This window comes from Aptenodytes patagonicus, chromosome 1 (assembly GCF_965638725.1).
Source record: "Aptenodytes patagonicus chromosome 1, bAptPat1.pri.cur, whole genome shotgun sequence".
Classification (NCBI taxonomy): domain Eukaryota; kingdom Metazoa; phylum Chordata; class Aves; order Sphenisciformes; family Spheniscidae; genus Aptenodytes; species Aptenodytes patagonicus.
Genome location: NC_134949.1, coordinates 86,591,226 through 86,611,955, shown reverse-complemented (window position 1 = coordinate 86,611,955; position 20,730 = coordinate 86,591,226). Strand labels below are relative to the sequence as shown.

The 20,730-nt window shown below is 40.1% G+C and overlaps 1 protein-coding gene across 4 annotated transcripts in view; it reads right to left on the bottom strand.

Annotated features, from left to right (window-relative positions):
• CRACR2A (calcium release activated channel regulator 2A) overlaps positions 1-20,730 on the bottom strand; it is a 70,507-nt gene that overhangs the window by 9,157 nt on the left and 40,620 nt on the right. For 3 of the 4 annotated variants that reach the window (XM_076346259.1, XM_076346251.1, XM_076346269.1), the window contains 7 exons: positions 15,635-15,822; positions 13,016-13,087; positions 10,656-10,701; positions 9,922-10,004; positions 8,139-8,532; positions 2,971-3,103; positions 870-951 (listed from right to left, as the gene is read on the bottom strand). In XM_076346259.1, the coding sequence (XP_076202374.1) occupies positions 870-951; positions 2,971-3,103; positions 8,139-8,532; positions 9,922-10,004; positions 10,656-10,701; positions 13,016-13,087; positions 15,635-15,822 (998 nt within the window). The remainder of the gene's footprint in view (positions 1-869; positions 952-2,970; positions 3,104-8,138; positions 8,533-9,921; positions 10,005-10,655; positions 10,702-13,015; positions 13,088-15,634; positions 15,823-20,730) is intronic. The other variant, XM_076346278.1, reaches the window with a different exon arrangement.

Below are 20,730 nucleotides of genomic sequence, written 5' to 3'. Positions count from 1 at the left end.
AATTCTAGGTAAATTTTAAAATCAGCCTTCCTCCTAAAGAAATTGTGTGGTACTAAACTTTTAAGAGCTTTAACAAGAATCTCTTTTACAGATTGGCAGTTTTTCGATGGACACGTAACACCAAATCAGCATGTTATTGCTGCTAGGGAAGGATCTAAACTGTGAATTCACTGACTCTATTGGGAATACTCCTACATTTGTTCCTCTCCAGAGAAGCAGGATTAGGTCCATGCTTACTAATCTTCAAACAAATTATTCAAGGAAGCAAAACCTTAGAATGTATACTGGTTTAGCTGGGATAGAGTTAAATTTCATCGTACTAGCTTGTACGGGGCTATGTTTTGGATTTGTGATGAAAACAGTGTTGGTAACACCATTTTAGTTACTGCTCAACAGTGTTTACACAGCGTCAAGGCCTTTTCTGCTTCTCACTCCACCCCACCAATGAGTAGGCTGGGGGTGCACGAGAAGCTGGGAGGGGACACAGCTGGGACAGCTGACCCCAACTGACCAAATGGATATTCCCTACCATATGACGTTGTGCTCAGCAATAAAACTGCGGGCGGGAGAGAGGTTGGCTGAGGCTGCAGTTGCTCAGGGACTGGCTGGGCATCAATCAGTTGGTGGTGAGCAACTGGGGGTTTTTTTGCATGACTTGTTTTTCTTGGTTTTGTTCCTTTTCCTCTTTAATGTTTTTTTGTTGGTGGTGGGTTTGGTGATTTTTTTTAACTATTAAACTGTCTTTATTTCAACCAATGAGTTTTCTCACTTTCACCCTTCTGATTCTCTCACTGGATGGGGGAGTGAGTGAGCAGCTGTGAGGTGCTTAGCTGACAACCAGGGTTAAACCACAACAGAATGTTTCTCACCGTTCCTGGCCAGCAGTGTCCCAGAGTTGCAGGGCTACCTGGCTATTATCTACTGTGATGGTTTTCACATTGTAATCCACACCTATAACAGAAATACAAGGTAGGTTGTCTCTTTATACGCTCAGTTTGATCTTTGAAAACCTGATCCAGCAAATAGCAACAATTCCAGAAAGGTAACAAGATAGATATCACATTTAAAATTATGTCTGTAGTCTCTAACTATCAAAGAACAACAAGAGCTTTTATTTGCCAGAAGTTCTTCAGTAATAAAATACTGAATGTTAACAGAGTAGTTGAATTTTGTAAAAGCTGTAAGATAAGTAACTTTCCAAATCAGGGTACATGAGTCAAGGGTCCATTTGACAGTCCACAGCAGTCTAAGCCATTTAGCCTGGAATTCATGCTGTATAACTTCAGTTGTCTGAAATTTCAGCATTTAGTGTGATCTAGCCACATAGGCACCTTCTACAGTTAGTGGAAAAACACAAGGCACCACACTAAAGGGACAGTGGAACCTAAGATAAATGCTGATGATAGATGGACTGAATATGTGGAAAACCTCCTCCCCTCTTCAGAATACAAAAGATGAGCTGACTACAGTTAGGTTAGTCCCCTAATTTTTATGTGGCTAAATGGAAGTGAGACAAAAATTAATTTATCTAAACTTTTTAATGAATCCTCTCCCAATTCCCCTAATCTGTGATGATATAAGTATCTTCTGGATATTTATAACAATAATTAGAGTCTTAAATATTAATCAGTCACTGCCTCCTCCTAATGACAACCTGCATTTTCTTGTATCACACTGTACTGTATCATAGAATCACAGAATCATAGAATAATTCAGGTTGGAAGGGACCTCAGTAGATTTTCCACATTAATGGAGTTTTTACCACTGGCATTAATGAAGAAGCATCCAAGCCCACATTCCTTCAATGGGTATTTAAGAAATCTGGATGGAGGATATATCCATGAAATGTCTAAGCTCATCCTGAAGTAGGCATCAAAAGGGTCATATTAATTGGTCCCTAGGCTTCTCTGACTGGATTGATTTGGAGAGGATGGCGGGGTAGAATTCACCTGTTTGCTCACAGGCACCTAGTACTATCTGAAATGCCATTTGGTATTCAAAATGTCTGTTTCAATCTGGCAGGACACCCAGGAGACCTGCTTTCTTCCAAAGCAGCAGCTGAAGGCCAGGTGAAATACCTTGTAGTGCCAAAATGAATTTAAATCCCTATGCTAGGATCTTAGATCTTCCCTGACTCTAATGTGAACTTAGACACTCAACATACCAGTAGAACTTTAAACTCAGGTGTCTTTATCTACCCTGTAAGTCAAGGGAGCTACAGCAACTGCTCACCTGAATGTTCTTAGATTGTCACAAATGCAAGACATCCATTAATTTAAATACCTTTTATTGTGAACAAGTTTTATTTCTTATATGCTGCAGAATAAGTGAAGCCTAAATACAGACTAAGTATAATGAATCTGGTCATTTACAGTAACTCAGCTGCACTGCAATAACCTATACTTAAGTTTTTGTACCTTGATTATGTGTCTGACTTTTGAAAGTTTGGTTTACAACTTCAGGCAATGTAAGTACAATGTAGGCTTTGAAATGTTTGGCTTTGAAAACGCTGGTCCAACGTATTTCTTTGATGCTTAGTATAATGCTAAATCTTCAAACATAACTCAGATATTCAACTTTCTCTTTAAAACAAAATCAGATTACTTAAAGGTATAGAGATGGGGTATGGAAGTCAAATGGTTAGAACAGTGCAGTCCAGAGGACAGGATATCAGTTTCAGAACAGTGAGATCTACAAGGAAATTCTAGCTTCACTGAAATCAATAGGATTTTTCTGATTTATTTCAGTGCTGCCAGGATTTCAGTATGGAATCTACTCTGAAACCTCTCCATCAATTATCTGCTTCCCGGTTTAGGAGAACTCACTTTGCATGTCCTACTCTCCTTTTGGATAATGGCTTTTAAAACATCTCTATGTTTCTGTTTTATAACACGGGGCCTGATCTCAGTAGAAGCTGCTAAGTACTGTTGGAACAAAAATAATAATAGTAATAATGTTTCTTAAACTTACCTATAGTAGCAGCTGTGCCTGGGAAAAAACGATCTTCACAAAATCGCCTTAAGAATGAAGTCTTTCCAACACTCGAATTGCCCACAAAAATAATCTTGAATAAGTGGTCTGGGACAGAGTTTATTCTCTCCTCCTTCAAGTAAGAGCAAACATTAGTCTCCAATTGTTCTATAAATCCTGTTGCCCCTCCAATTTGCCTTGTCTTGAAGGCTAACTGAGATGGGAAAAAGAAGAGATTTTATCCTATCATGTTCTCCATTACTCATAAAGCAAGATTCTGTTTCTTAAAATAACTCTGTTTCAGATGTTTGCCATGCATCATTCCAGATCATTCTAAGTGCAGTGATTTGGACTGAGCTCTGGAAGTATACTGAATATGAACCTTAACCTGAGACTGCACTGAAAAATGCATGAAATTGCCAAGAGAAAATGGCTTATGTTCACCCCTGCAAATCAAAACCCATAGAGCTTCATTCAGCTCTGCTCAGTAGTTTCATCCTATACCAATGACACAGAGGAAACAGCACATCTTCACCTAGATAACAGAAGCAAAGTCATAATTTTTTGGCTTATGCCATCCATCACCAGATTCTTCTCTCTGCTACTACTGTGGAGCCAAGGGCTTCCATGGAATTACTGCACTTCTACATCTGTTTAACATTACAGGTAGAAGCATGGGGGAAAGAGACAGACAGAGAGAGAATTAGACCCAGTTAATCAGGCTGTGAACATTCAGCTATGTTTCTGTCATTTAGTTTTTTAAGCAGAAAGAACAATTTGTTCTGCCTATCCACGTCCTGCTTACTGCAGGCTAAGCTAATTGGATGCTGGAAAGAATATTTATATCCTCTGTCAAGTAGGTCATTATTCCCAAGACCTTTGTATGTAGATCAGGAGTTGCTTAGGGAAGAACACTGTAGCACCAGCTGGTTTGCAGGGGGTGCCCTAGCTGGCCTCCTCCTGTTTTGTGCAAAGGTGGAGGAGGAAGAGGGAGATAGCAAGTTTGTTCTTAATGCTGCAGAAGGGGAGCAAGGTCACGGATGCTCCTGGCATTAGTTTGTTGGGCAGGGGTTGTGAGGAGGGAGAGGAGAGGAGGGGAGGGAAAAGGAGGGAGGGAAAGGCCCTCTGCCAGGCATTTGAGGTACAGAATCCCTGAGACTGCTGACTTCAAGAAGACATCAGAACTGAACTCACTGCCCGACAGTCCTTTGAATGGGACATTGAAGTCTGGCCTTGCAAATGTTTTCTATAAATATAATAAAGCCTTACAGAAAGAAGCAGAAACAATACAGAGCTGCACTTGATGGGGAAGAAAAAAACCAAAAACCTCAATCTGCTGTCTTCCTTAGTATGAAAAATATTCATTCACTGCTGTAAATTTTGGGGACAAAAATACATGTCTTTTTCATGAGCTGGGCTAATAGCCCATTACAAGTATACGAGATTTCTTATCTCACTGTTCAATTCTCCTTTTCTATTAAAATCCCAAACTCCACTGCAACTGTAGGCTGCTAGTAATACACATACATCTATATAAAGAACATTTTCGGTTCTGCTGAAAAACATTCCCAGCTTATTAGTCTGCGTGCTCTGGGAAATAAAACAAGTTAACATACAATCATCAGCTTGGCACCATTTTCACAGTGCTTCTGAGAACAATAACTAAATACATGGATTACATGACCTGAAATACCTTGTCCCTGGTGGTCATACACACCTCAGTAGCACTAAGACTCAAAGGCACCATAGGCCTTCAGCTCAACTCCCAACGTAATAGGCAGTCATTTTTCACTGACATGTATCAAGTCCACTTATGAAAATAACCTTAATAATCAAACTCGATTCTAAAACTGCATTTGAACACTATACTAAGGGATGAGCTACTTCATAGTCTGCTTCAACAAAGTGCTGATGCGATAATGGAATAGCAGTGGGATGTAAATTTACTTCAGTTTACAATGCAGTCTGAAAAAGTCTTCCCTAGATGTGTCTTTTGAGTGGCCTTCATATAAACAGTAGCCAGGTTAAGTAACATACCAACCTTTTGTGGAATTTAACACAAATGTGAAAGATGGCAGGTATAAACATAGCGGTTCATATTCCATATTGAAAGAACAGAGGGGAGAGGAATTGCATCTCAGGCAGAGATTTTGGATAGAAAAACTTGCTTTAATTTCCATTATGGTTCCTTCAGGTGTTTTCACAATCACATTTCTGCTTATGCTAACTGCAGCTTCGTCTTCATAGCCACTCAGAAAAATCTTCTACCTGACTGTTAACAAAAGAGTGGTTGCTGGCCTCATGCACTGCTGCAAATTCTTAGACACTTTCAGAAGTCACCTTCCATAGGTGGAAATGGACTTGTTCATTTCTAAAAGGAGAAAAAAATTTACATTGGTTCTACTCGCCTGTAAGATGCAGTAAGTCATAAAGGATTAGCAGCTAAATGACTGTGAATGTATGGTGAATAGGAAGGCTTAATGCCAGCAGCTAGGAGCCTGAGTTCAGTATAGTAAGCAATGAGATCATGGAATGCAGTAATACAAAGCCATGTAGACTGCAGGAACATAAATGGCGATGAATTGAAAAATACAGGTTGTCTCAGATCCTTCATCTTCCTAGTGCAAAACAGAGAATGACAAGACTTCATATCTGAGTGAGCTACATATGTAACAATTGCATGGAATCATTCTGCCTCCTTTGCGCAAGTATTTGTAGATCCTACACTCCTTTATACTGCAGATACTTTGAGCAGCAAGACATGAGGGGAGAGAAAGACTGGCTGGGGTGAGAAAGACTGGCTGCAGAAGACAGTCTAGTTGACATATGGCCCTGAGACTCACACCTCATAACTCATGATGCAACAAGCAGGGAGTTATATTTTTCTGAAGTTTTCTTCAGCTCCAGTTGAGGATTATATGCAGAGCTATCCTGAAAACACTTACTAATTGAATACCACTCCTCCTAGCCCAGGCATGCTGTCAGGAGAGGGAATCAGTGTGCAAGCACTGTATGGAACAAGATCACTTCTGATGTCTAAATCTCATAGTCAAAAGTGGTGATCCCAAGAGCCATCATTTAGGAAATGAAAAGTTGTATGAGAAATTCATCAGACTACAGCTGGTGTATGGAAGGAGACAAAGCACTACTCACACAAAGTGGCAGTGGTCAGACACTTACACAGCCTAGAGACTGCCCTAAGCAATGGAATGCCATCAATTGAATAGTCGTTGGCAGGCCTAGTCAGCAGGCCAAGAGGACCAGGCAGGACCATGCACATATTTCAGTGCCACATGGACAGAAAGTTTATCAGAAAGGAGTATTCTGCTGTGTTTTTTTTAAACTAAATTTTAAAAAAACAAGCAAATAACCAACCCAAACTAAGGGCTGGGCTAAGACACTGGCAATTGATAGGGGAAAAAAAAAAAAAAGGAATTCCCAGTTCTAAGTGACCTTTGGAAATGAACTTCTTTACCCTCACAATATTTCTTTAGAAACCGAAACAAAATGTTTTCAACAACCAGGCAGGAGACATTTTATGATTTCTTCTCTCCCCTCCCTGCTTGCTCTCAATTGGGTTTTTTGGGGAAAAAAAAAAAAGAAACAAGATCTGAGGGACTGCACAGTTCCTACCCAGCTGAGAGGATGTACTTTCAAGGGGAATGACTGCTGAAACAGAGCAGGCAGAACAGGTTTGTCCTAGCTGGACCTGATGACCTACCTGGCTTTTGCTGTCCTAAAGTCCAATGATACCATACTTCGAAAATGTGATACAAAATTAAGTCATATAGCAAGCAAAAAGTATGCATTGTATTAAATCATTTCAAAGGATGAAGCTCTGTTCTGTGCTCTAGGCTTTTTATTAAAATGTACCACTTAGAAGTTATTATGTAACCATGGCATAATTCTATCATAATTCTTAAGATATGCTTGCTTCTTCTAAAAGAACTATATAATTATGACCAAGCACACCTATTTTTCCTATAATTTAATCTTTTTAATATGTGCTTCAAGAATCTAAAAATGAGTAATACTTAACAATGATACTAAAATTAGAAAACAAGCACAGCTAGCTCTGAAACAATAGCAGTGCAAGAAGGCTCCAAAGAAATGTACCTTCCAGCATATTGTTTTAAGGATTATTGCTACACGGTGAATTCATTGTTAACATGCACATACAAGCTAGAGCTGAGAAAAAAAATCTGGATTTCAATTTGCTAGTTAAAAGTCTTCTCAAAAAATAATTAAAAAGTAAAGATATTTGCTCTCATTATTTCTCAGATAGCGTAACAGCTACCAAAGCCAACTCAAAAGTATCAGAATATGAGAAATGTCACTTTTTGGCAAAAACAAACCTCCAACTTTTCAAAAAAAGAGTTGCTTCTTTTTTTAGACAATCGCTAGCTTTCAGTGGATCTTCTTGTGTCACCAAGGCTTAACTTCACTTTTCCTAAACAGTCCTTCAGACATAAGTCTATGCACACATTGTCTGCAGTTACCACTCCTTTAGGTTGAGTTTCCCTTCTTTGCACCTTCAACATTTATCTGCAGTATATTTCCATCTCCCTCTTCATGCAATGGCTTAATTTGTCATGCTTTAACTTAAAAACAGAAAACTAAATAATTTTAGATTCTAAGAATAACGCATTACCCTTACCATTTCATGTTTTCCAAGGTCCTTTAGAATAGAGTAGAATAGAACAGAATAGAATAGTATAGTTCCAGTTGGAAGGGACCTACAATGATCATCTAGTCCAGCTGCCTGACCACTTCAGGGCTCACCAAAAGTTAAAGCATATTTCTAAGGGCATTGTCCAAGTGCCTCTTAAACACTGGCAGGCATGGGCATCGACCACCTCTCTAGGATGCCTGTTCCAGTGTTTGACCACCCTCTTGGTAAAGAAATGCTTCCTAATGTCAAGTCTGAACCTCCCCTGACACAGCTTTGAACCATTCCCATGTGTCCTATCACTGGATACCAGGGAGAAGAGATCAGCACCTCCCTCTCCACTTCCCCTCCTCAGGAAGATGTAGAGAGCAATGAGGTCGCCCCTCAGCCTCCTTCTCTCCAAACTAGACAAACCCAGAGTCCTTAGCCACTCCTCATAGGACATTCCTCCCAGCCCTTTCACCAGCTTTGTTGCCCTCCTCTGGATGCATTCAAATACCTTCACATCCTTCTTAAATTGTGGGGCCCAGAACTGCTCACAGTACTCAAGGTGAGGTCCCCTTACATTTGACAGTGTTTCCTTCCCTACAGGCTGCTCTCTAGTAGATGATGGTGAGTATTCCATTGATTGTTCTGTGTTTTTCTTATCCATTTCCATCTCAGAAGAAGTATTCTCATGTTCTCCAGTCCATCTGTTCAGCTGCTTATCAACCAGCCTGTCAAGAAGCTGGGGTAGGTGATCTTCCTCAATTGATATTATTCTTTGGAGACGCGATGCTTTAGACATTCCTCCAGTGGCTCCAGCATCAGGCTCTACAGAGAGAATTCCATTCAGTCCAGCAGAATTCCTTCTCTTTGAGTTATTGAAAACATCATCTTCTTCAAATGAATGGCTACACAGAGAAAAAAGTAAGTACATCACAAAAATATATTGGACCTGGATTCCTATTCTTTTATTCTAGTGTAACTGAATTTAATCTCCCATGTTTTTTACTACTCACAGCAGGCATAGTAGATTCAGTCCAATGTCTACTGAAAAGTCAGCTCATCATACAATGTGTGTATATATAGCGTGCTTGATAATTATAAGCATCATGGGGAAAGCTAATAACTTATGGGGAAAACCTGAACCAGAATACAAAACATAAGATTAGCCTCATTTCTAACCTCATGGAATAGCTAAAGTAAATTTCTCTACTGTGATTTCCTACTCCCCTCCCCCTTCTATTCTGGAAGAATAAAACAACCCCCCAACCCAGACCCTTTCTATGTGTAATCTAATTCTTTCTTTAGCAGATAGGAGGGAGATGGGTTTGTTTAATATGGATGAAAAAAGGCTAAGGGGGAGTGTAGATAAAATAGATCCAGAGTCTTCTCAGATGTGTGCAATGACCACAGATGCAAGTTGCAATAAGAGAAATAATGACTTGATACAGGGAACAAAATTTCTTCATGAGACTGGTGCAGCAAGGGAACAGGTGCCCAAAGAGGCTATGGGATCTCCATCCAGATGTTCAAAAACTCAACTGAACAAGGCCCTGAGCAACCTTATCTAGTTTTGGAGTTATCCCTGAGCAGGAGATTGGACTAGAGGCATCAGACGTCCTTCCTATCTAAACTTTTCTATGATTTTTGTGCCATAATTGCTTTTGCCAATTATGCTCTACTTCTCAGTACTGAACTTACTAAACTGTGTCTCTGAAAGCTTTCCCTCCTTACACTTCATGACGCTGTGCCTGCAGGGACATTGTCTTAGCTGCTATTTCAAAGTGAAATACTAGTCTTCTTTCCAGCTCCTCTTGTCTCAAAGGAAACATGCTAGTGTTTCACTGAGATCACCATCTCGTTCCTGTTGATTTCAAGTTTACAACCACACAGTTGAGAATTAAATTCTCCATGTTTTACTAGTTCCACATCCCATACTTTACAACAGGACTGCTGAACTCTACAGTGAGAGGGGAGGAGGTATACTCTTTCAGGGAGTTACCAAGGACATTGTACCACATCAACATAGGGTAATGGGCAAGCTTTTGTGCCTCCCAGCATATACTCATCCACAATGGGATGTATCTCTTACCTTTGCAGACAGTACACCTGTTTTATGTGAAAATTTTCCTCTTTATTTCCAAATTTCTTAAGGAGCACAGTAATCTTATAGTGACAGACACTTTAGAAATATGTGCTTTGAAAAGTCCAAAGGTATCAGAACGAAAACATTCCACATCTTCTTTCTATAAGCCTCATCGTACTCAAACAGGGAACACACGAAAAGAAGTTCTTACCTGTTCTTGCCCTCTATGTATTTCCCAATCACAGACCCTGATCTTTGCTTCCAGCTGGCTTTTGGAACACTTGTTTTGCATTTCTGCAGAAATACAGAATACTTCTTACTAATTTACTCCTGTTGTTCATTATGGTTAACTGCCTTCATTCCTAATGCTTAAATAATGCAATGAATATGAAAGAAAAAATTGTAGAAAAAATCCTAAAAGTATAAATGCTTCAAAATCCTGACTGATAAACAATCAGAACATGGAAACTCCAGATCCTGCAAGAATTCATCTTCTTTGTAAACTAAGTGGACCACAATAAAACAGCATTATGTCATGAAAAGAAGTCAAGAGATATATGGTGATTTACACTAGCAGCTTCTTGTAGGAATAAGAACACAAACAAGTGAAAGCTAAGTGGCCTTAGTCTCCTTAAGCCAGGGTACTTCTGGAACTTCTTAGGGGCCCATCCTCTGCTGCTGGATAAAAAGTTAATGTGATCTGCTTTTACCCAGTGCTGATAGCTATTCAGGTACTGATTCAGGTACTCAGATATTGTACTGTTGTATAAACATTTCAGGATATTAGCTACTCTTGACTGAATAGATTAACACAATTTAATTGTTCAATTTTTAGGTGTTGTGGTTTAACCTCAGCTGGCAACTGAGCACCACACAGCCACTCGCTCACTCCCCCCAGCCCCCAGTGGGATGAGGGAGAGAATCAGAAGAGTAATAGTCGTTTACCTGTAAAAATACGTCACGTTCATCTTTGAGATGTTTGTTCCTCTCCCTGCAAAGAGAACACAAATAAAAGAAACACCGAGGCCAAGTATTTAGAACTGCTGACTTTTCTACTCAACACTAACAGACAGACTGGACAGTTGGCAGTGTAAAAGGCAAGACAAATGCACTTTAATCCGGCATATCTCCACCCTTGATCATGCTTTATTTATATTCTCACCACAGCCAGTTCCCTGTCTGGGCCATTGAATCTCCAGTAGGGCTATGCTGATTAAAGCCAGCTGGCATCTGGCCCTCATTCTGTAGTTTATCAAAACAAATGCCTTAACACATAGAAATCAGTTCTGGTCAATATGCCTCCACTTACTCTAAATTAGAATGTTTAAAGCTTTTCACAGTAAAGATGACTTCTTAATGTGGAGAGGGTGTAATGAACACCATCTCTATTCATCTGTTGACAGCTGTGAAGGCCAGTTATGTCCCTCTGAGGGCTACAGTTGTGGCTGCCATGGAAAAGTCTCCCTCGGAAAACATCCATCTTCCATTCATTATGCAGAAGAGATGAAAATGTCAAGAAATGGAGACTCAAGGCAATCAGCCAGCTCTGATCAGATCTGACAACACACCTGCTTAGTACATTATTCATTGTCTCTGTCTATTGCTGGCCTGGCCACAAAAGAGACTGAGCAGCCAGTACAGCCTTGGTGAACAGAAACAACCTCTGCTGTCATATGTTTCTATCTATGGCCTCATTACCAGCAGCAGGCAAGATCACATCACATGGAGTGGCCTATGGGAAACACACTGCAAAGTAAGAGCCTTTCCTTAAGCATGGGAGCTTTTTGGTAACTTTAAAATGAGGCCTCCTGAAGGAAATGCAGTGAATGAAGGCCTAGAGGCAAGTCCAATCCATAGCCTATGCAAACTTACCACTGAGCAAACAAAAACTAACATTGCTGCACATTAAAAAGAGGGTTACAGTTGTCTGAACACAACTCCAAACTTTGAAGTCTATCAATACAGAAACGTTACAGAAAAAATTTGCTAACTATGTTGTGATATAATTTTACAAATAAACATTTTGGGGAAAGAATCTTTGTTTTGGCTGTACTCCCATCACTTTAGAAACAACAGAGCCTTTTAGTAAGCTTCAAGTCTCCTGTGGCCAGGCTTCTACCACAGAACCAGCTTAGAACAGTTCACTATTGTTTTGTTTTACATTTGACTTTTGGAATGGAGATTGTCCTACAATACTGAATTGCCAAAACAAAGCAAATCTTTCATGTGTACTACCTTCTACTGTGTGCAAGAACGAGGCTTACAAAAGACATATTGTCTTTTGCAACCATTTTTGCTATCTTTTGTGTCATTATCCTGTGGCAGGTTGACCTTGGCTGGCTGCCAGATGCACATCCAGCTGCTCTCTCACTTCCCCTCCCCAACAAGACAGGGAGAGAAAATAAGACGGAAAAGCTTGTGGGTCAAGATAAAGACAGGAAGATTGCTTACCAACTACCATCACAGACAAAACAGACTCAACTGTAGGATGATGAGAAACAAAGACAGAACTAAAATCACCTTCTCCCCAACCCCCCTTCTTCCCAGGCTCAACTTCACTCCTGCACTCCCGACTCTTCTACCTCCTTCACAACCCTGAGCGGCACAGGGGGATGGGGAATGGGGGGTTGTAGTCAGTCCGCAACAGCTCCTTTTTGCTGCTCTTTATTCCTCACACTTTTCCCTTGTTCCAGTGTGGGTTCCCTCCCACAGGTTACAGTCCTTCACAAACTGCTCCAGGGTGGATCCTTTCCACGGGGCACAGTCCTTCAGGAACAGACTGCTCCAGTGTGGGTCCCCCATGTGCTGCAGTTCCTGTCAGAAAACCTGCTCCTGCATGGGCTCCTCTCCATGGGCTGTAGCTCCTGCCAGGAGCCTGCTCCTGCGTGGACTCTACGCAGGCTGCAGGGGAATCTCTGCTCCAGCACCTGGAGCATCTCATCCCCCTCCTTCTTCACTGACCTCAGTGTCTGCAGGGCTGTTTCTCACACATTTTTTTCTACTTCTCTCTCTCAACTGCTGCACAGTGTTTTCTACCCTTTCTTACACAAGCTTTCCCAGAGGCAGCCACTTGGCTGCTGGGCTCAGCTGTGCCCTGTGGTGGATCTGTTGGAGCCAGCTGGAACCGGCTGTATCTGGCACGGGGCAGCCCCAGCTTCTCCTCTCTGGCATAGAAGCCACCCCTGCAGCGCCCCACTGCCAACACCTGAACTCCTACACCCAGTACATATCCCAACATAATTTCATCCTTTAATGTACCTCTTTAGAATGATGCAAGAAGTTCTTGAACTTAAGGTCTGCATTACCTTAAAAAATCCAGCTGCTTCAGAAGTCCTGACTTCTCTCTCTGTAAGGTTTCTGTCACTCGGTACACCTCCCTGTAATGAAAAGAAATAAATAAAATTGTTCTAACCGTAGTAACAACACTGCTAAAATGCTTCCCCCTAGGAGTATCCACATTTGAGACTTCAGCTTCTCCAAACCTGTAGACTTTATTCTGCATGAACGGTTACTAATTTTAAAACAGTTTATTCAGTATAAGGCCCACAGTACCACAGCAGTTTGAGTTAGCAGAGGAAGGAGTAGAGGTTCTTTTTTAAAAAAAATACAGCTTTATAATTTCTTCATCCAAAGAGCTTAATACACACTGATACTGGCACTTGCATCATTCAGACAAGACATACTGCTGAAATCCTTCTCACTCATGGCCACTAAAGACCATGTAATATTTTATCCAAAAGTAGAGTTTATCTTGCTGCTAGAACCATATGTCAGGCTCACACATCTACATTCCCTACAATTTCTTTTCAGTTCCTCACTTTAACAGTTATGCAGCCTTAAACATTGGACACAGCATCTCAGATTTTTACACTAGATTTACATGATTTACTTTGACTTAATGCAACTTGGTGTCTGGCCTTAAATGTTTTTTGCCTTTCAGTGAAGCCTCACGTTCTTCCCGTGCACAGTCTGAACATTACACCTGCTTCAACAGCTCAGGTCTTACCAGACTGATACAGATGTTTAAAGCAACACTGCAGGTGCAGTTGGGTAGGGCTGAGCTCTAATTCCATAAAACACTATTGAATCCAAAGTGCTTTGTAAGTGCAGTAGTATTATTCAGCAGTCTGACCACTGGGCAGATTTGCTCTGTAGCTTTAAAACCAGAACATTCCACAGTCTTTGCTCTGGATCTGAAAAGAGAGGCCTCAAAGAGGAAACAAACCACCTTGGGGAGGAATATTTCCACTGTCTACTTCCAAAACACACATCAAATATGCGAACCTAAAATCAGTGTTCTAAACGCAGTGGCCGTTCTTTAACAATCATTTATCAACAAAGTTCATTATTTATACCCTCAAGAAAAATTAAATTAGTAATAACTAAGTAGAGTTTTGCACAAAGCTTAACAGAAAAAGAACATGACATTTGATCTAATATTCTGCTCTATCCTGAAATATGCCAAATAGCCACAGCTCTGAGTTACGTTGTTCATTGCTGAAATGTATAGAGTCTGGCAAGATATGCACCACAGTCTGGCATCCATGTGCTCTCCATTAGCAACAAGAGGGTTTTATAGATCCCTGAGCATTTTTTTAAAAGTATCTTCCATTAAAAGAACTTCAGTGAACATTTCTGCCAATTACAGCTTCAGGGTAATGTAACTTTTGCTTTGTGCAGAAGACTGGAGCAAGACAGATAGATTGATCTGTCACTTAAAGGCCATTTCTATCCCTCAAAATATGAATTGTAAATATTCCTTCTTGAAAAATATTTTTTAATTCAGAGTCAGAATCTGAAATCCAAAACATTTGAAATGGAAACCCCAAAATGATGGTTCTGGATCGCCATAAAGGCCTTGTATGAATTGTGATTTAGCTGCATAAGTTACATTTTATCTTGCTGGCCAGGCTCCTTGGTCAGTGTCCTGGTTTCAGCAGGGATAGAGTTAATTTCCTTTCTAGTAGCTGGTACAGTGTTTTGGATTTAGGATGAGAACAAAGTTGATAATGCACCGATGTTTTAGTTGTTGCTAGGTAATGCTTACACTAGCCAAGGACTTTTCAGCTTCCCATGCTCTACTGACTGAGAAGGCTGGAGATGCACAAGAAGCTGGGAGGGGGCACAGCCAAACTGGCCAAAGGGACATTCCATACCATGTGACGTCATGCTCAGTACATAAACTGGGGAAAGCTGGCCGGGGGGGGCCGCTGCTCAGGGACTGGCTGGGCATCGGTCGGCAGGTGGTGAGCAATTGTACTGTGCATCACTTGTTTTGTGTATTATTATTATTATTATCATCATATTATTATTATCATTTTATTTCAATTATTAAACTGTTTTTATCTCAACCCACGAGTTTTTCTCACTTGTGCTCTTCCAATTCTCTCCTCCATCCCACCGGGTGGGGGGGAGTGAGCGAGCGGCTGCGTGGTGCTTAGTTGCCGACTGAAATTAAACCACGACAGTCAGAAATGATGTACTAGACTTGCTTTTGATGAAGAAAAGAAGCACATCCTAGCCAGAGCACATTCTGAGAAGCAAGTTTCAGATAGACTTAGCTTTGAGGAGGATGGAGCATCATGTACCACAACTGTAATTTCTGTAAGGAATCCCACTGGTATTTCAAAACTAAGACATACTTTTTAACCAATTAAACTGATTTTTAATTCCAAACACCCTCAACAAATGGGGGGTGGGAAAATACTGACATTTTGAAGAAGTAGCAAAAGATTCTGTAGAAGCCAGATATGCTACAGAAAACATGCTGAATTACTTGGGAAAAAATGACTAAAACTGCACTTGGCTTTGCTGGTGGTTTCTGCTTATGACACAAACTTAAATCACAGCACTGAATACCCTGACAAGGAGGCTCACTGGCACGCTAAGCAAATGCGCTAGAACCACTGCGGCTAGAGACTTACATTTCCTTCTCCTCATGTAGTCTTGACGCCTCCTCCTGAAGCACCTGTAACTGTTCTTGAGCCAGACTTAGTTCATGAGATGTTCTCTCCAGGTCTCTCAGCAGCTCTCGGTTAGTCAGCTTCAGCTTGGTGTTCTCTACTTTGGTTTCTTCTTTGCCACTGAGAAGTTCTGTACATTGCTGCTCTAACTGGGATGGAAGAAAAGAGAACAGAAAGTATTATAACTAGCTGAGGCATCTTGGTTTTGAGGCTTTCAATTCAAGTACTAGAGGTTAGTTAATAGGGAAGCTATTTCTATCAAAGCCAACATATGAATAAAACACATATGGTGCTCTTCCACTGCTGTGTACAGACATAATCATGTTACACAAAAACAAAGCCATTCCACTCTATGATTGAATTTCATCCAGTTCAAAAATGCACCAGGACAAACCACAAAAAAGGTGTTTACAGAGGAGATTAGCAGTACTTAGCTGATATTCACAACTGCTATTTTAGACAATTTCCCACAATGGCAAGGCCTACACAAAGTGATTCAGAGTTCTGCCTAAAAACTGTTAGATTTAAATGTGGTAGCTGATAAACCTTCCCATCCCCAGTAATATCAACAAGCATTAACCTTTCTGCCATTTCAGCTAAATCCGCCAAGAAGTGTGAATTTGAGCTTTTTTATTCACTTTTATATTCACTCTCCAAACTATATACAAAGGAAAGAGACACCTTCCCTGTGAAACAGGTAACAGCAGATGAGAGTGGTTTCTGGTAAGTAAAGAAGTTCCACCTGCTTCTCCCTGGCTAACCGAGCAAATTAAGATGACAGAGCAAAAGTTAAGCAGACTAAAATTAGTCCACTTCATATTAGGGAGGGCACTGCTGACCTGAAGATATAAAAGCATATTTATTTATTTATTTTCATCATGCATTTTAAGGGATGTAAAATGTACTAGGAGCATTAAAATGATACCAGTTCAATCCTCCACATCTGAGACACAATGGAGGATTTTGTGAGAACTCTCATTCTGCACATCCCAACAAGCAGAGCTCACACAACCCAAAATTTGTCCTTACTCAGCTCTGCCAGTCTGTTCACGCTCCACAACACTGCTATTGCTCTAGTCTTGGTTTTGAATGCAACCTTAAGGCCCAGGTTCAAAACAAAAGCAGAAAATACTTTCTAGCTGGGATTGTGAAAGGTCAGGAATGAGGATAGAGTGGGAGCACTTATCTCAACAGCAGCACCAGCTTCATGTATTTGCTGAACTGTAGCCTCAGCAGGCTCACAGTTAATATGGAATGCTGACTAGCTGGGCATCAAATTACTGCTGAGCAATGTTGGTTTACATTGCTAGATCACTTCAGTTCCTGAGTATTGCTTCCATTCCTTGACAGAATGAAGTTATCTATTCTAAGTAAAAGACCAGATGCTTCAGGTACTAGAAGACAAGACTTTCTTATCCAGAATAGTGGTTTTGGGAGAAACAAAAAGTGATCACACAAAGATGAACTTTCAAAAAGCTTAAGAGCAACAAATTGCAGGCAGAAATCCCACTTACAGAATACAGGCCATCTGAAAACTTACACAGAGACTGGCCTGGAAATCTAACTGCAGTGGTAGCCATCATCAGCTCCCAGAATCATAGGTACTGATGTTAGAAATAATTGCTATAAATCCTGGTGCTTACTCTTGTGAGAAAAACAATTCGTTTTTCTATGTTGAAACTATGCTCGATAGCAGATGCTCATAATATTTAAACCCCAGGACACAAGAGGAGAAAGGGTTATTTCACAGCCCTACAGAGCTCACTGTATCTATACAATCCTTTAAGTGATGCCAAACGCTACTTTTAAAGCATTCATTTAAACAACTCCCAATACAGTGGAATAGTTCATTAGGTGGATGTTCAGCTGGTATAGAATGGCATAGACCCTATAGGCTCTAGCTACTTATTGGAGCTGCAGATTGTCTCCCATGGTCATTAAGTCGATGAAAATTGATTGGGAAAGACTCATGGCTCACAGTCATGTTTAAGAAAATCCAGGAAGCTGAGAGAATTAGCCAATTACCACAGGTCAAGCAGAGACACAGTAGCAGATGGTGTATATTCTCTTTTTTTTTTTTTGACAAAAACAGGGGGAAAAACTCACAAGTTTAAAGTCGAGTAAAGAACTGGGAGTGTACAATACAAATAAACTACTGCTGAGGACAGCTATTGCTGTCCCTCAAAGACACATACATTAAGCACTTTCCATGCATTCCCTTGTTCTTAGCTCAGCATCCTTTGTGTATTTTTTCTCTTTTTTTTCTCCTATTTATTTCGGGTGTGCGTGAAAGATGAAACATTTATACAGTGTTATAAGGCTGGGGATTATTTTGTTCTTTATGCTTTTCTTAGCAATCCTATCACTTGATTTGCACTTTTGAGTGCTACTAATCCATGTTCTCATGGATCTCTCACTCACAATCCCAAGATCATGCTCTCCAGTGGCTGTCATCAGCACAGAACCCATCATGTTATGTGAGAAGCCCAGTAACTCTCCTGCATTTCACCTGGTCCACACCTACTTTCTTCCCCTAATACAAGATTCTGTGCCCTAGATGTTATGCTGGACATCCTCTGTCCCTAGTGCCTCCTTCTGAGACATGCCATCACACATCCCTTGAGGAACAGTATTGAGAATACCTTGTGCTTTATCTAAGCCATGTAGAACAAGCTGACAATTCAAGATCATGGTAGCCAGCAAAAAGGCCTAGCCAAAGGAATCTTGGCCTACAGGAGGCCAGTCAACATGGAATCAGATCAGTATTTCAGTCACACCAGGCAGAAGACCCTCATAAGGGAGACTCGCTCTGGCCAAATCAGCAGAAACAACACTAAACTCACCTTGTCTGGAAGTTCCCTTTCACATTTTTGATAATAATTTCCAATACAGGAATAATTACATTGTGTTAAAAAAAAAAAAAAAGAAAAAAAAAAGAGAAGAAAAAGACTTATTAATGAAGTTTGGAAAAAAACATTTGTATTACTCCCAAGAGGTTCTTTCATATAATCAAGCATGGAAGTTGTAATTAAACCAAGCTACCATTACCATCTGCAAGAATAGATTTAATTATTGAAGTATATTTCCATGCAAGAGGAGGAGGTGAAAGTGACAGAGCGCTCTGGAGAAGGCAAACATTAGGCAGGTGGAAGCTAACCTAGCACACATTGGTATCTAGGTGAATGAAGAGTAATACCAGAAAATGAGTGGGGTTATACTAGTATAAAAACAGATGTGAGGAAAGATGAGAGTCACTCTCACAGATGATCATTAGGAATTAGAAAAATATATGTACAAAACACTGCCTCTAACTACACTGAGTTAAGCCTTCAAATAAACAGGCTAGGCTGCTATACCAGAAAAAAAAAAAATCAAATACTGCATATAAGATTGACAATGGGTACCAATCAGCCAGTTGAATGATGAAAGTTTCAAGTGCCGTCAATCATTTGAATAAAATTATCTCACTTATCACATCATTAGAAGTAGTGAATTCCATTTGTCCAACACAGCTTCCTTTCCATAAAAATAAAATGGGATAGTTTAATTTTTATGGTACTATGAAGATCCTGTCCTTCAAAAGCACCCTTGTTGAGACTCATGCAATTCATAAGGGAGAGGGGAAATGATAAATAATAGAAATTACAAATAAAATAGAAAACACAGTAATATATTAATAATAAACAATGCAATGAATAGAAAAGGAAAACATAAAATTAGATAAAAAATAATGCTAATAAAAATAACACAGACATTGTTTTATGTTCTCCAAGATAGGCAATAGTCGACAATAGGCAATGTAGACAATAATCATAAGATAAAACTTCCTGATACTGCTGCCTGTATTACTTGATTAGACCAGGATTAAAATTGACTGTAAGCCTTTGAATAGCTTCTGTGTTTTTTATATCAAATTTAGAACACATATATTTTAGAGAACCACAAGAAAAGGGTTTTACAGAACTACTGGTTGATAACTAGGTTTTAAACATAGCTTTAAAGCAAAAAAAAAACCCAACCCAACCAAAAAAGGAGAATATTAAAATATAATCATTACAATATTATGATAAAAAATTTCTTATATTTTTGCAGTTAGCTTCAGACTAGAAATGCCTGATTTGTGTGCCCCCACATATATCTTCAAAGTATAGATTATTTCACTATAGTGCTGCAATGTGGTAAACAGCCTGCATAAAACCACATCTATTCTGATTCGCAGTGGTACTGAACGAAGTTAATTAACATAAGGTAGTTGATTTCAATTACGTAATGGCCTTTTAATTCAGTCCTATATCCTCATCAGCTAAACTTGCATAATTATAGTAAGCTAGAGGTTTGTCTCCCCTCTTACTCAAGTACAATCTTACAATTCCCATCAGCTTCAGCAGCACCTTGATTCATTCCTCAGAAGAGGATCTAAAAACTACACACAGCTAGGAAACTGCCCTCAAACTTCTTTTTCCTCTTCCTTCCTTTCTCCTCTTACTTCTCTCCTACTTCCCACGACTGGCACTCCCAAGCACTGCTGCCAGGAAAAGAAATTTTACATGTATTTTATATTCATATTCTACAGAGGGAATTGGTTTCACAGCATTCCATTTCAGCCCTTTAAATTCCAGTGCTACCCCCTTTCCCTATCGCTAGTCTTCCATGCACTAACCTTGGAGACACTTTACAGCAAGTTCACACATGCAGAAATACTTTGCTTCCTCAAGCAGGCCATGCATTTTAAGAAGTAAAACACATCAGGCTTTAATATGGGAACTTGACAAGCTGTTACCATGCAAGAGAACCATGCGCCACTATAAAACTGTTATCACAGAGAGAGGTACCAGGAGCGGGTTGTTCAGGAGGGAGCATTTCAAGTTCATAGTGCTGAATCCAAAACAAGTAAATGAGTAGTTGGTACAAGCTTTGAGCAAAGGTGTACACTGTAAGACCCAGATCATTGTTCTCTGCTCTTGCGCTGTCTGGGTATTAAGCCAGTTCCTAGCACATTGAAGGCAGCAGAATCCTGCTACATTTTCATAAAATTAACCTAGTACCTGGGGAGAATA